This window comes from Nuphar pumila, chromosome 14 (genome assembly GCF_984573655.1).
Source record: "Nuphar pumila chromosome 14, dmNupPumi1.hap1.1, whole genome shotgun sequence".
NCBI classification, from domain to species: Eukaryota; Viridiplantae; Streptophyta; class Magnoliopsida; order Nymphaeales; family Nymphaeaceae; genus Nuphar; species Nuphar pumila.
In genome coordinates, this window is record NC_143262.1 from 65,704,859 (window position 1) to 65,721,717 (window position 16,859).

Genomic DNA, 16,859 nt, shown 5'->3' on the forward strand with positions numbered 1-16,859 from the left:
ATCACCTGAAAAATTACGTGTCTTGGTCAAAACCATTTTTCTAAGTTTCTTGTTTGAAAAATCAGGCACCATGACAGTTCTTGTCTGAAAAAACATGCACCAGGGTAAGACCACTGAGCAAGTGGTTTAGACGAAGGCACCTGAATTTTCACACAAAATCAATGAGCAACCACACGCATATGATGTGACATCTCTGAAACAAGCACACAGGTGCATAATGAGACGCATATGCACAGCACACGCACGGGCCCAGTCCACGGGAAGAATCAATAATGGTCTATAACATGGCTCTTCTTTTTCTGCTTGTACTCTTCAGAATCTCGAGCTTTTTTTTTACAAATTTTCGTGTGAGAAATAATACAAAATCTACAGATATGCATGGAAATGTCTATACAGAAATAGTACAAATGTTACCAGTCAAGCCTTCAAAAACAGCCCCACTGCTAACCACTATGCGACCCCAGACCCCCTCTTCACCCATACAAACCTCAAGCATATTGTGAAGCACTTGGGGAAATGCTTCAACTATTACCATCTTGATACCAACTGCATAATTTCCTTATTAATGTATCAGTTAATCGAGAATGTCAGCCGCAGCAATGTCCAAACTCATCTTTTGCTTTGCAGAGGCAATCTGTACTGCCATGACTGACTTGAACATAGCCAAGTCTGCATTTCGAATGAGAGACTGTGCTTTCCGCCTCTTCAAAACAGCCATCTCTAACGCTCTTTTTGCTGCATCTTGGGCTTCCTGAACCCTGCGTGATGCTTCAGCATATGCCCCTTCTGAAAATCAATTCAAAAGAAAACACTTAGGCATCACTAATTAACCATGAAGAAGATCAAGGAATTGAGCGTCCAGCTTCATGACCCAGAGTCTTTAGACTGTGACTGTGTGTTGACTGTTCGCGCATTGAAGGACAAAGAGGATGTGAAAAACAATATTACCTTGTAAAAAAGCTTCTGGCTTGCCTAGACCTCCTTGATAGCCTGACCCAGTCCTCTTGAAAGACCTCTTCTTCCTCAAGAATGGTTTTTGAATCAGCTGTGCTCTCTTCAACGGTGGCCGCTGAAAGATGAAGCAGCATAACACTCAGAAAAACAGCCATGGCAAACAAGTCATAGAATCCAAAGCAAAAGTGATCTTACCGCAACAGATTAACAAAGTTGGGGCCAGGCAAAAGGGGAGAAAAATCAGACACCAGTGATTAAGAGCATTAACATAAGACTGAAAAGAAACACAATCTTGTTTTTTCACTGTCTAAAGCACAACATTTTGATAAACACTACAAACATGGCAAATCCAGAAACCAGTTTCACACACAAAATTTCAAGTTCAATTTTTCTGTTAACCAATGTCACAGAGTAGCAGCCATCTCCAAAAACCTTTTTTCTCTTTGTTTAGCAAAGTTGGAAAACAACCCACCAGTGGAATTCAAACCCAAGATTCCTTGTTTAAGGTTGTGCAACTCCAATCCAGCCATCACACCGACACAACAACACAAATAGGCAAGCTAAGTAATACCAGGTGCAACAGATTCAAGTAAAATGGCAAAGTACCTGGAACAGTCATAAGAAATACAGAACCTGCAGCATAGATGCCCTTAGTTGTTTTCTCCAAGATTTTTAAACTAAAAATCAACATTTGTCAAAACAATGTGCAAGCCTTCCTGCTAAATTATATTGACGAATAAACATGAAATTAAAAGGGCCAAGAGCTTCAGTTGTTAGCCAGCGAGGATCGTGGACATAATGTTGATTTTAAATACGTTCCTGTTCAAGAACCCATGCCAAAATCAGCATCAACAAGCAAAGCATGGGGTGTTCTCGCAAAACTTCAGAAGACAGCCAGAATCATAAACAGTTAATTCACCTATAAGATGGAACAACATCAACTGATCAGGACTTGTGGAATGCAACCTTCAACATTTTCAATTGGCGAGCTAATAAAAAAGCCCAGAGACTCAGAATCAAGCTGGATCAAAGTCCTGACCACCAATAGATGGAATCATGGTTTGCCAGAATATCAAGCTCGGTTGAGTACAGGTCAACTAAATCAGCAAGTCATTGGATCATTCAGGTCACTATCCAGAGCCCACCAGATATAAGATGTTATTCTAGTCTAATAGGGGACGTTCAAGCCTGTAAATTCTGGCTTTGACATTTACCTACAGCAAACACAGAACATGGTGGCATAAACCTTTTTTCAGCTGACAACCAATCACCAAGTATCTTGAAAATTGAAACATCAAATAAATGGATCTTTATAGCTTCAATAGGATGTGATGAAGGTGACAATAAGAATAAGCAGCAGAAGAGGAAACCTTACACCAACATGTTAAACATTACCAAACTTTTAAACACCACCTGCTCAAAATCGAAAAGACTTGAGCTACTAAAAAGATATAGATCTTTCTATTTGCAACAATTGACTTTTGGAACAAGCGCAAAAACCCTGCTTTAATGTAAGGGCATACACGATGAATTTGAGAATTGCAACTGATATTACCTGGACGTTCCATTCTGGCACACATACTGGTGCTTTTCACAAGACAACAATATTCTACTGAACATAATCACATTACTGACTTTTTCAATTAATTACATTAATTAATGATGGTACTGACAGCTCTAAAAACATGGAATTTGGTTTCTTTGCTGTCAAAGGAACTTTGCACCGAAAACAGAACGTCCCAGTATAGATTAGGTGTGCACTATGTAGTCAAAATCCCCTAGACAGTCGAGGCCTATGTTACCGTGACACGGAAGATTGGCCGGCGTACCCATGTCGACACGGGCGAAGGTACCAGACACGGTACCGGTACGCCACGGGTTGGGTCAGGTTTAGTCTCGGACCATATTTTTTTCAAAAAGTTAAACCGATAACCCCCTACCTACCTCTCTCTCTGATCTCCCGAAACCCTCGCCTTCTGTCCAGAGAGGAAAGGGTGTGCGCACGCGCACACACACACACACACACGAGAGAGAGAGAGAGAGAGAGAGAGAGAGAGACTCACTGATCATTGGGGCCCAGTTCCTCCTCATCTTCTTCTTCTTGCTGCAACTTTCGAGAGATAGAAAAGGGTGAGAGAGGGGAGAACTTTCGAGAGAGAAAAAACAAAAAGAGAAAGGGGCATAGCCTGTCCCCTTTTATAACACATCTTCGTTGACCCGGTCCAAACCTGGTTCAGACCCAAACTCTTTATATATATATATATATATATATATATATATATATATATATATATATATATATATATATATATATATATATATATATATATATATATATATATATATATATATATATATATAGTCGTGTCCCCGTATCCACATGTTTTGGAATTACCGTGTCGTATCCTCTGTACCCGTACCCGCACCCATAGCCATACCCAGTAAAAAGCCCAGACTTTGCAATTCCTAGGTGGGTACCTTAAAAGGTACCAATTTTGCCGACTAGGCACAGATTAAGGCACCTAGTCAGCGACTAAGCTGCCTCAGCCTAGACACGATGGCAGTTTAGTCATTTATTGTTATTATATATATTTTGTTATTTTTTGTATATATATAATTATATATGTGTCAGTGTTTGTGTGATTTTTTCTATGAAAACATGCTTAGTTATATATATGCGCGCGCGGGCGTGCGGGCGTGTGTGTGCGCTACTTTGATTTTGGTTTTTTTTTTGTGAAACATTGAAAGCTTGCACAGTTAAGTTTAATTGATTATGTTTTTTTATATGTGTTTGTTACGTTGTTTCTCATGGATTTTTCTATAAAATCTTGAAAGCATGTTTAGTATTATGAATTATGTAATATGTTATTTATATATGTATGTGTTATTGTGCTTTTGTGAAAGGTTGAAAACATATTTTGTTGATTATAATGAATATGTTATGAATAATTTATATATATATATGTATGTATATCCCAGTTATGTACATTAATATATTTTGTGAAACCATATGTAATTTTGTACTTGTGTAATGAAAGCATCCTTTTAGTAAAAGAATTAAACATATTTTTATGTATATTCTGTGTACCTTTTTATATTTTAATTGGGGTACCAACTAGTCCCACTTAGTCCTTGACTAGTCTTTTTAAGGGTTTACTGACTAGGCACCGCCCAGCGCTTTTGACTACATAGGGTGTGCATGTATAATAGGCTATTCTATGTATAAACACCTTGAAATGCTTGGATTTTGACAGCTATCGAGAAATGAAAGAAAAATCACAGAATTTGGTTTCTTTGCAAGGAAAAAGCTTGCACCAAAAACAGGTCACACCACTTCTATATATACCCCAACTTAAGTACAAATCAGTGGTGCATTACCAAATCATCCTTTGAAATACTGCACAACTTTTAGACAAAAGAAGATACAGTAAACCGAGACATGTTCAAGCATGCATGCATGTGGAACTTGTAAGCATCCGCAACCAGACCTAATCAAGTTCAACGAACCCACTGTCCATGATAAGGTTTAGCAATAGTCACATCCAAGGGAATATAACTGAACCTATAAGGAACTTTTTCGATAAGGACCTACAAGGAACTTGCTCCTCATAAAAGGAATCAGAACAATGTGAGAAGTGTGTTTCTGACAAAGCAAACCACTGAAAAAGCCTGACATGGGGAGTCGGACTGTATCATGGTCAGATACCTTCAACACTCAAAATATTACAATGTCATTATGAAATTTTCAGAAAATGAGATTATGAGATTAGAGGTACCTATCTCATTATTTTGAAAACATTTGCAACACGCAATATGCCACAATGTTACTCCCATGAGCGATAAAAACAGATGGTAAGTTCTAATAAATCTACAATAAACGCATTTAACATGCAAATCTGTGTCACATAGGTGCAGCTGTGGGTATGAGTGCTGGTGCAGATATGTAGGCTATAACACAGAAATTTCTAAAATTATGGATATGAAGTTATAGCTTTAAGTAGATCACATCTGGAGGGTCAGATGTTAAAAAAAACAGAAATAAACAAAAGTTCTACATTTTTTCACTAGGGGGTTCCTTACCCACGAGGATAGGGTGTAGATACCTACAAAAGATTCATGCCTACGGCCATCATGTGGGCTTTTGGTTTGTTTTGTATGTTTTTCTCAAATCTGACTGCACAGATGTGTTTTATATGATATTTCATAGAAACCAACCCTTGGATCATCTGATTCCGACCCGTGGGTAGATTTTTATAATGTTTGAAAATCAACAGTCTAAAATTTTCATGAATATTCAAGGCTTAATGTCATGTCCAAGTGTCGTTTCCTAGCAAATCAACCATGTTGAACACATCTGCAGGTCAGATTTGTGAAAAATGCCCTGAAAAGCCCTGTTTGCTGCAGGTCAGTATTGTCACCATATATATATATATATATATATATATAGTGATCCAAAGTCCCATCTTCATTGCTCTAAATGCAAATCTTTGTTTTGCTTCTTCAAAAAAAAATTGAAGGCCATGTTATGCCTTACATGCTGATACATGTTCCTGTGCTATAAAAAGCACTACAAAGAACAATTTGTTTTGCTCCTGAATGGTTTATCCTAGAATCAAACCCCATCCCTCCTTGTGGATTTGCTTTTACAAAAGCTTGCCACAGTGAGCTTCATGCTTTAATGTGTTCAGCCTAGATATGGTTTAAAATTTTAACCTATATAATGGTTTAGGAATTTAGAGTAGAACTTGTTGATACGGGCTTCTATCCAGACAATCCATTGACTACAGTTATGGAAAACAGATGATACCATATAACATTTTGTCAGCATAACTTAGAGCTTCCTTTACCATTCTACAACGTTATGGTAAACCCAAAGTGCCAAAAAGCGAAAAAAAAAAATTAAAAGAAACTCAATGCAGAGATTGGAACAATTATGGTTAACTGCAATGTTTATTCAAGACCTTGATCCATACAAAGTTGAATCACGTCCATTACAAGGCTGTCCACCAATGCATGGTTTTCTGGTAAGCTCTAAGGCTATGTTCAGGAGACTTGCATTGAGATGGAAACACAGTTTCCATGTGTTCCCAAAGTATTGTTTTGCCCAAATGTAGCCTTGAGGATGGAGTTGTCATTCAAAGTCTGAAGACTCTAAGTAAAAGTGTTTCTATAGTAAAAGCAGTTAAACTATAGTAAAGGCGTTGAGGCGTAGTGAGGTGCTCCACCAAAATCTGAGGCGAGGCGTAAGCCTCGAGGCACAAAGCGTAAGCCTCAATTTTTTTTTTAAACTTAAAAAAAAACTATAAAAATTATCTAAAATTATAAATAAATAAGAAATGCTTTATTGATGAAGCACCAACCAACACGAAATAAAAAATCTCAAATAAATACGAAAAAAATATGAGATTAACATGTAAAAGTAACATTAATGCAACAACCTGCTCTATGTAAGTATCTAAGAAATTAAATATGAGCATTCATTCAATAAAAAACTAACATTAACAACAAAATGCATATTAGCACTAATAACAGCATGTCATAATTAGAAAATGCATGTTAACATTAACAACCAAATGTTAATGTATTTGTCCAGAACTCTTCAAAATGAGAGTGTTAACACTCACAATTACAACTAAAAGACCCAAAAAACATATAAATGGCCAATAGCTCTATGATATGAATTAGGGCCTAGGCTCTTGTTGTGTCTCGTCATCATCAATATTTAAATCTTCAATATCATCATCTGAAGAATCCATATAAATAGGTTCTTCTTCATCTTCATTCTCTGACTCTTCATCATCTACACTTTCTTCATCCACGTCCCCAATTATTTCTTTTGCTTTTCTTTTTCCTTCAATAAAAAATCATATATTAAATATTTATGTTATGTAATTAAAAAAATACATTTATATTCATAGCTAGTTAAAAGGAATATAACTTTACCTCGATCTCTTAAAGACATGTTTTGCATAGAACCACTTTGTGAAACATGAGGTGAAGTGACTTTTTCAATAGGCACATGCTCAATGGCATTTATGTCGAAGTTCGGATCCAACCATGAATCCTCCAACCAATTGGGATCACTTGGCATTACTGGATCTTCCTTCTCCACGATCCACTCATCGTCTGAGTTTATATGATCTAGACATAGGTAGCCCTCCTCTTCATATTTTTCTCTCTTAATTTCATATTGTACATTACAAAAACCAATGCATTCATCTTCTCTTGTTCAAATATATTCTTTCGTTCGTTTTGTATGCACCTATAATTTCAAATCATTGATAATCAAATATAAGATAATTAAACTTATAAAAATCTATTTCAAAAATAAAATACAAAGTCACAAACCAATGAGAAAGTACTTCAATTCCTCTCAGAGCCCGATGCACTGCATGTCAAACTTAGAATTCGAATTACAAAATTCATTAACTCAGGATTTTCGTGCCCAAATGAACTTCACCAATCAGCTGCATTAAAATAAAATAATAAAAAATGATAAAAACATTAAGAATGTCATAATTAACAAAAACATAAAAAAATATTGACAAATAACAACATAATTGCAAACTTACTAGGACTTTTTAATTTTCTTGTTGTAACAGCTGCCTCTCTGCCAAACAACCCCTTGGTCTTTTTAAATGCATCGATTTGTGTTGTAATTTTCAACCGAATATTTGCATCAAAAACTAATTTTTCAACACAATCATAAAAGTCACTCATAACTTCTCCATCACGGTTAAAGTTGTAAGCATAATGAAAATGTGGGTTTAAATAATAGGTAGTTGCATGCAAAGGCTTATGAAGTTGCAAGTCCCATCGTGTATCAATGATATCCCAAATAGGTTCATATTTTCTTTCGACATTGTTAAGGTTTGAAGCAATTTCCTCCTTCGCTCTATCCATTGCCTCATACAAAAATCTCATAGCAGGTTCGTCAGCATCAACTAGTCGCAACACTTTCACAAGAGGTAGTGCAGCTTTAATCGCATATGATATGGCAGCCCAAAACTTATGATCATTAAGAACAATATAAGAAATGTTCTTAGCATCAGATTTCTTGTACTAATTAAATGATCTAAAATTTGAAGATAAGAACATCGACTTTAACTCTTTCTTATAACATCCAATACTATGAAGTGTAAGATATGTTGTGGCAAAACGAGTAACAGCTGAACTCAGAAATTCTTTCTTCTTTGTGAATTTTCTTATTAAATTTAATACTTATGCATGACTATAAATGTATCTTGTAATTTTTTTTGCCTTTTCCACTGTATCTTTAAAAATTGATATTTTTTCAATATCTTTTAACATAAGATCCAAGCATTGCGCTGCACATGGTGTCCAAAAACATGTTTTTCCTTCTGTTAACATATTTCCAGCTGCCACATAATTTGGTGCATTATCTGTAATGAATTGCACCACATTACTTTCACCAAATTCTTTAACAACTTCTTCAAACAACTTACACAAATTTGCACCAGTTTTTTCCATGTCGCTGATGTCAACAGACTTCAAAAACATTGTCTCAGATGAGTTGTTCACAAGAAAATTAATCAAGTTTCTTCCTTTTCCATCTGTCCAACCATCTGCCATAATACTGCAACCAACCTTTGGCCATTCTTTTTTGAACTCTTTTAAAATTTCATGAGTACAATCTACCTCATCCTTCAAAATCCACATTCTAATCTCGTGATAAGAAGGCGGTTTGAACCCTCGCCCATAATTTGCAATAGCTTCTACCATTGCACCAAAATATGGATTGTTGCAAAGATTAAATGATAAGGCATTTGCATAAAAAAATCTACCAGTGGCACGACATACATTTTTTCTTTCATCCCTTTTGAAAACAGTGTTTATTGTGGTTTGTCGTGCTTCTTTGTTCACAAAAAAGTCCATAGGACAACCTATACTTGCTTTGCATCACTGTATGATCCACTAGTTTCTTTATTCACATTATCGTCTGTTGATGATCTAAAATAAACACTTCTCCTGATATCCAACTTGTTTTGTTTTAACTCTTTTTTCTTTTGCTTCAGATCCTTTAGATGATTCTGAAAAAATCTTTTCACATTAGGTGAAACTACTTTACACATACACCATGTTTTGTGCCAGCTAAGTGATGTTTTAGCCTATAGATGCCTCCTGTAGTCACTTTATGACAGTAATTGCAAATTACATGTCCTACGAGTTTGGGATCTTTAGTAGGATTTGAAACTTTAACTCCATGATCTCATCCTACATCTTTTCTCATTGTTCAACTGCAAAAATACATATAATAAAATATATATTAACATCATGCATTCTGCTGACCACATTACATGAAAACAAATGCAAAAATGTATACCACATTCAAAACTTGTCATATTTATTCAAATTTTTAAAAAAATCTAAAAATCAGCATACAATAAGACACCCGATGCAGAGAACTATTAGTAGTGATGCAAACACAGATTAGCAACTAAAAGTAAAGATACAAGTAGTTAACTAATCCAAGAGGAACAATGCCAACATTTAGGCAGATTTGATATGTGAATCAACGATAAATTACTAACAATGCATATAGAAATATATTATACAACCCAACATCCAGTGGCATGACACCTATACCAGCCTAAGCTAATCAAAAGCAGGTTCATGTTCATGGACAGACATATCCAAGGCCTATAGCATTGGCCTGAAACAGGCTAATCCTCGAGGAGAGAGAACAACTAAAAGTTAAAAATTATACATGAAATAGAAACATCACTCTGTTTACAAAATGACAGAACTAAATAAAACGATAAATGTGGCGACCATCATCAACAGCATGAAAATCAACACATACAAAAACAGGAAATAAGAAAATCTATAAAGAATCGTATCAATGAAATAACACTTAACATAAACAACCAAATATGTATTAGAAGAACAAGAATCTAAAAAGACAGTAACAGAGAGAGAGAGATAAGAGAGCAAACCCTGTAAACAGTCGCAGTTATCAGCTTCCTTCCTCGCTACTTGTCGACAAGGCAAATGGCAGGGGGGGTTGGAGCCCCCTGCCGGCAAAGCAAGAAGGACAGGGGGTGCAGATCCCCCTGACTGCCGACAAGGTGAGCGATAGGGGGCGGAGTCCCCTACCGAAAAAGAAAGAGACAGTGGGCTTCGCCCCCCTGTAGGTCGACCAAGAGAGAAAAGCAGAGGGGGGGACCCCCTGCCCACGAGAAGCGACGACAGGGGGCACCGCCCCCTTGTCGGTCGACCCCAAAAGAAAGGCAAGGGGTAAGCCCCTGCCGACGAGAGGCAACGACAGGGGGCTCTGCCCCCTTGTCGGTCGACCAAGAGAGAAAAGCAGAGGGAGGGGACCCCCTGCCCACGAGAAGCGAAGGGGCACTGCCCCCTATCGGTCGACCCCAAAAGAAAGGCAGGGGGTAACCCCCTGCCCACGAGAGGCGACGACAGGGGGCACCTCCCCCCTATCGGTCGATCCCAAAAGAAAGGCAGGGGTAACCCCCTGCTGACAAGAGGCGACGACAGGGGGCTCCGCCCCCTGTCGGTAGACCAAGAGAGAAAAGCAGAGGAAGGGGTAACCCCCTGTCGGTTGACCCCTCACGGAGAAGAAGTAAAGAAGAGGGTTTACCTAGCGGCAACGACTTCAACATCACTGGAAAACGCAGAGGAAAGTCGGTCGAGGTCGCCGGAACGAACGACAGTGCTGGTGAGTCATTGGTGCCCTCGCAACAGAGAAAAGAAGACGGTGGTGGCCGACGGGTCACTGACGCCTTCTCAGCAGAGAAAAGAAGAAGGTGGAAGAGGAAATGACCGGCGGCGGGTGGTGGCCGGCGACAGCGATCGCAGGGGACAAGAGGGGACAGAGTGGAGAGAGAAGGGGCGAGGGCTTTTGCCCCTCGCCCGAGGCGCCTGTGTCTTTTTTAAAGACACAGGTTCTCTCGAACCTTCGAGCATACGGGTCCGAGGTCGGACTCGAGTCCGGACCCATTGATTTTCTATTGCGCGCCTCGCCTCAAGGCGCATGAGGCGTACACCTTGAGGGTTTTACGCTTTTTAAGTGTGCCTCAAGGCAAAAAGGCCCTCGCCTCGAGGCAAGGTGCGCTTTTTGCGCCTTGAGGCGCATTTTTAATAACACTGGTATGGTTAGATTCAAGAGAAAAGAACAAAAAATCCATGAGAATTGTGGTTCACACATTAGTTCCCATATTTTAGTGACTATATATATAATTTTTTGGACTTTGGATCAGGTTGGACCCAATCCATCTTTTTTTTTTATATATATATATATATATATATATATATATATATATATATATATTCTTTTTTTAAAGAAAGAAGGGGTTCTTTTTTCTTTCTCTCTTCAGCACCGACACAAGGAGAGGCCAGGTACGCCTCTCTCTTTCTCTAGACAGAGACGGGAGAACGAGAGGGAAAACCAGAGAGAGGGAAATAGAGAGAAGGGGGAAAATAGAGAGATGGGAAAACAAGAGAGGGGGGGGGGAACAAGACCAAAGGAAGAAAGAGGAGAGAAGAGTGGGGAAACTGGAGGGGTCAAAAACCCTTAAAGAATGTTTGGGTCAGGTATGGGGTGGACCCGACCCAGTGCGTATCTGCACTTAGTCTGGTACCCATACACGTGTCTTGTTGTATCGACATGGGTACGGGGGATCCAATGATGTGTCTGTGTGACATAGGATAGAATTTGTTCATATTGCAACATAATTGCTTCATGCATGTGGTTGGTGAAAAGTAATTTTACAAGATGAAGCAAAATATGTGCCAGCTTAACAAATGGTTCATCCATGCTACGGTTTTGGTTACACATGGTTCATAAATGATAATTGATCCAAAGTATCCACAGATTTTCCATTAAGTTCAAGGATTTTTAAAATTCTAGGCTTTTAGATCAAGATGGATCATTGACTTCCGCACTTCAAAACATCTTATGTCTAATTCCATAAGCTTTCATTCACAGACAAAACTTGTGCTTTACATCAATTAGTTCCCTTAGTTTTTCTTGCAGACTTTGCAAACTATTGCTATAAGCATCCAAAATGCAAGAACATATAAGTACAAGCATGTCAATCTCTGGCCCAGTTTAGGTGTGAATTTTCTTAATACATGAGCTGGCTGAATGACAATTAGAGGCATAAATAGTTCATAGAACATACCAAAGGCCCATGGAAAAAAAGTATCCTAAAGAACACCTTGTCCCTAAATAGACAGTTTTATAAAGTAGTTTATATTCTCATGGCTCCAGCAAGCTAGTCTGTAATACATGTGACTGACAGCAGATTCATGTTTAAGCTTTATCTTTGAACTTCTCTACCACAAAACCATAGAGAATACCATGTCCACAAAAGGACATTTTTATGCAGTAGTTTATATTCTCATAGCTCGAGCCAGCTAGTTCACAGTACAAGTGAATGACAATGGGTTCCTGCCTAAGCTTTCATATCACACAAACTCATCGATGGGGTTCTTTAAAAGGATTGGGAGAAAATATAAAATTATAAAATTTGCATGGATACACCACCATTGCACATGCACCAGTTCATGGATCCATCAAATTTTAATAGACTGGCACTATCATGCATGTATAAATATAGCTGATCTCATTCTTAGAAAAGCAACTGTGCAAGATGCATGAGAAGGAAAAAGCTTATGCACAAAGTTTGATGGACTTCATATCTCCACAAAATTCTGTAACATATAAAGACAAGTGTTCTAGAGTTTTTTGCATATAGTCACCATGAAGAAAACATGAAATTAAAACAGAAAATGCAAACTAAAATAAAGCTTGAACTGGATTTCACATGATTGTCTCCAAATTCATAATAAAAACTCCAAATACACAACAATATTTCTTTGCCAAGACAGATAATTTTCAACACACTTCACATATCCGGAATATAAGGTTAGAAATAAAAACACCAAAGACCATGGCCACAAAATTACAAATGGACATTTTTTGATAGACCATTTCAGGCCTTCCATCAGAATAATGGAAAAAAAAAGTAAAGTGATATTAAAGTACATATATACCTCTCATAAATACAAGATTTGAGACCATCAGTAAGTTTTATAATCAGAAGTAACCACTCCAAGCATGAAGAGGCAATTAAACAAAAGTATTTACCTGGAAAACCCTAACAAGTGCTTTATCTTTCTGATTTCTTTTTCTTAACCAGTAATCATATATGGCTTTAACTTTGTTCCCCAATAAATCAGCACAAAGAGCAGCAATAACATTAAAATCGAAAACATCATCTGGCTGTCTGAATGCGGTCTTCTCTAGTCTATCTATGATCTTCTCAAATACAAATTCATCAATATGATCAAAACTGTCAACCTCTCTATCCTGACCATTCCTGTTAAATTGTTTGAGCCATTCTTCGTCTTCAGAGTCCATATCATAGATCACACAGTCATCGACTAAAGCTCTCCCAATCTCATCATCTACATCAGTGATATACTCAGGCGGACGTATAAAATTGTTGCAGTAAGTAGACTCATAATCAGGAACTTCACACACTCCAGGAATTGGAATAAACTTGACTGGGGTTGACAATGCATTCCGTTCGCAGCATTCCTTGTATAACTCCTTGAAGATAATCCAATCCCTTCTATCACAAAACTCAAGCTTCCAACCCCTTTCACCCTTTTCACCAGTCCACATCATAGCATGTGTGTAACGATTAGACGTGCAAAGCCTCATCACTTGCGGCTTGTGTAAATACCGCGTAAATCCATGATGTTTGACAGCAAGCAACCATTCTTTAGAGTCAGAAGCCTCTAAAACAACTCGTGTGCCACTTTCTCTCCAACATCTATCATAGTCAACAATCAACATATTTGCCCTGCATGATACATTGTCAATATTTTGCTTCAGGCCTTCTAAAAGAGTTCTGATTCCCTTAATCTTCTCATGGTTTCTCTTTCTCAATGACATCTCAGACATCAGTAGAGGGGGACTCTTCCTTTCATTCATTAATACATTTAGACGATCCTTTAGAGGTGACCGCCTAATGGCCCTGAAAGAATGTGACAAGCTCCTCTTCCTTTGGTGATTTCGAAATTTCGATAAATTTCGAACCACTGGGCGGTGACTACCGGCCAAAATAGTGGTCTTAGGATCCCCAACAAGGCTTTCCAGCTGGGAACCCACAGAACTCTTTGCAGGTACCAAATCTTGAGCAGCACTCATATACAAACAGGTCATATGCATCCACAGATGACCAGAAAAACCAAAAAACATTGTGCTAGAGTGCAGAAGCATAAAAAACGTTGGCAAAGCAGCAAAGTTCAAGGACAGCATAGGAACAGACTCGCAGGCCCCAAAGATTGCACAAATGCCAGCGCCAATCAGAGGCCTAGCCCTATTCTTAAGAACCAAAAGATTCTCTTTAGCAATACTTCTGTGTGACAAAAGCAGCATCATTGAACACCAATCTAGCACACCACGACAATGCTGCAAAACAATTTTAAAAAAATAAACTAATTAATGACTGTCAATAATAGAAAAAGCTTATTCATACTGAACAACTCAAATAAACATGGCGAGAAATACTTCCCCTGCTGAAAATGTATTGAAAAAATAACCGATTCATGATTATCAGTAATAGAAAAATAATTTCAAATAAAAAACTCGGTAATAGAAAAATAATTTCGAAGAAAAAAAATCATGTAAACATTGCGGTAAATGCTTTCAATTTTAATGAGAAAACTCGGACAAATGTGGCAGGAAATGCTTACCCTCGATTTGGCTTTAACCACTCCGCTGGACGCATCACATATGCAGGTTCCTCCAGCAATGGCACTATCTAGCTCCAGAGAACGAAGAAGAGGGACAAAATGTATACCATGTTGAGAAAAGACTGCAGCGACTGATTCTAAGAACAAAAACGAAGCAAATCTGTACACTCTGAACCCTGGGCCTGGGTTCCCAATTGAATGCAAAACCGATACCAGAAAGTTTGCAAAATAGCATGAATTACTAGAAGGCTCTACTATGCAGGCAAGCAACGCATGACGAGAATTCTTCGGCCAGAAATTCAAACAGGAGGTATCCATCTTCCTTCCTACTTCATCCAGCCCCAAGGAAAGCCTTTCTGCAAAGAAGGCAATCTCCCGGATGCAATTCGCTGGAATTTCCCACTGAACTCTGTGTTGCAGCGGGGAACTGGTCCTGGAATTTCTGCAAATTCTCCTCCTCTGTTTTCGGGTGAAGGACAAACCGTACATTCTGTCTTCCGCCGGCATCGGCATTCTTTCGCTATCACTTCCTCCAAATCTGTGCCGTTTTCGACTGTAAGTAATTCCAAACATCCTAACCTTCCTGTCCACGGTGTTGGCACCCCCAAGAGTACAAGAATTGCAGCCAGCATCCTTTCCACCACCCAACTCAGGCGGCTTCTGGCATGTTTTGGATAACACCATAGCCCCAGAGACACCACCACCATCCCCCAACCTACGGAGCTTCCTAACACTCCGTTCCCTCCTCCACGGTAGCAACCTATCCCCTCCCAGATCACTCCCGTCATTCTTCCAACTCAGGGATTTCTTCTTCTTGTTCTTCTTCGTCTCCTCCGACTCCGTCTCCGATACATCGCTTGAATTCCCGAGCAATCGGATCCACTGCTCGCCGGCCACCCCCCGCGGGCTCCCAGCAGAGTCGATCGCCAGCCGCTTCCTGGACCGAAGCACCTTCACCCGCGAATCCGCGATCTTCGCGACGGTCTTCGGGACGAAGACCCTAGTCGAACTCCGCGTGCCGACTGACGGCATGGAGGCGTCGCGGAACGGTAAAACCCTGGAAATCCTAGCCTCCTTCCCACGCGAAAACGGCCCAAAAGGCGGACGCCGGCCCTCAGAAACCCCATGGTTCCTCATCACCATTCACCAAACAGAAACAGGGATCAAGACGATTCCGCATGTGCGAAATCGCGCCAAGATCGGCCATCTAGCGCTTGCCAACGATCGAGCCCACGAAACCCGAGCCGCGATCTCTCATGGCCAATAACTCATCTCTGTCTACAGAGGAGGAGAAGAAGAAGGGTGAATCAAGAAAGAACACATACAGAATTCGATCCGGAGGTCGATCAAAATCGGTACTTGGAAATTTCCTCTCTCCCCCTCTTGGCGGCGATACGGACGAGAATCGAAATTGTAAGGTTAAGGTTAGGGTTCTTTTTCTGTTTTTGGAGGGGGGGGGGGACGTTTGGGTTTTGGGGATGCGTGCGTAGTTTAAGGCGCTTCACGTTCTTCTTGTTTCTTGTAGTTGTTGCAGAGAGAGAGAGAGTACGGCGTTAGGGTTTTGCGAATCGACGGGGGAACCGGTCCCCGGCCTCAAGGACCGTCGGATGCAGAGCGGACGGACGAGATCGTTCGTCGGGGCGTGACGCGCACTTCCCCCGATCGAGGGTTTTGTAGAGGATAGGGAGTTCCCCTCAGGAAGGGGTTTTAGACATTTTTAGAATTCGAACCTCCGAAAGATTTCAGAAACGACCTCCAACTTGAACGAAATAACGATAGCATCATCGTCTTCGAGGGCCTTAAAACTGGTCGGACTCAGTCCGGACCTGGGTTCGAATTTTAGTATCTGCTTCAGTACTGGTGAAGTACGAGTTTACCAACTCAATCCTCACATGTACGTGATGTCTTCTGGTGGGCTTAGGTTTGGGGTTTAAGGTTTACATGGGTTGGGTTAGGTTTGGGTTAAGTTAATAATCAAATTTGAGTAACAAGTTTGGGTGGTTCTCGTAAAGTTTGGTAATAAATTCAGTTCGCCTAATTGATAGCAGATAAAAATGCTAAAAATTTAGGAGGGGATTTGAGACATGTCGGGCAAATTTGAGTAAAAATTTCAAGATTTTGGAATTTGTATTTTAGGATAAAAAAATTTAAGAAGTTTTGAG

The 16,859-nt window shown here is 39.4% G+C and overlaps 1 protein-coding gene across 2 annotated transcripts; it reads right to left on the minus strand.

Annotated features, from left to right (window-relative positions):
- Positions 1-273: 273 nt before the first annotated feature.
- Positions 274-16,133, minus strand: LOC149816897 (uncharacterized). 2 transcript variants are annotated; one of them, XM_089987643.1, is made up of 4 exons: positions 14,698-16,133; positions 13,082-14,413; positions 949-1,069; positions 274-786 (listed from the first exon to the last, which is right to left on the minus strand). In XM_089987643.1, the coding sequence occupies exons 1-4, from the start codon at positions 15,838-15,840 to the stop codon at positions 575-577; spliced, it is 2,808 nt and encodes a 935-aa protein (XP_089843769.1). In that variant the 5' UTR covers positions 15,841-16,133; the 3' UTR covers positions 274-574. The 2 variants fall into 2 exon arrangements, with proteins under 2 accessions (XP_089843769.1, XP_089843770.1); XM_089987644.1 differs by lacking the exons at positions 274-786; positions 949-1,069 and adding an exon at positions 1,442-1,587.
- Between the last annotated feature and the right edge of the window lie 726 nt (positions 16,134-16,859).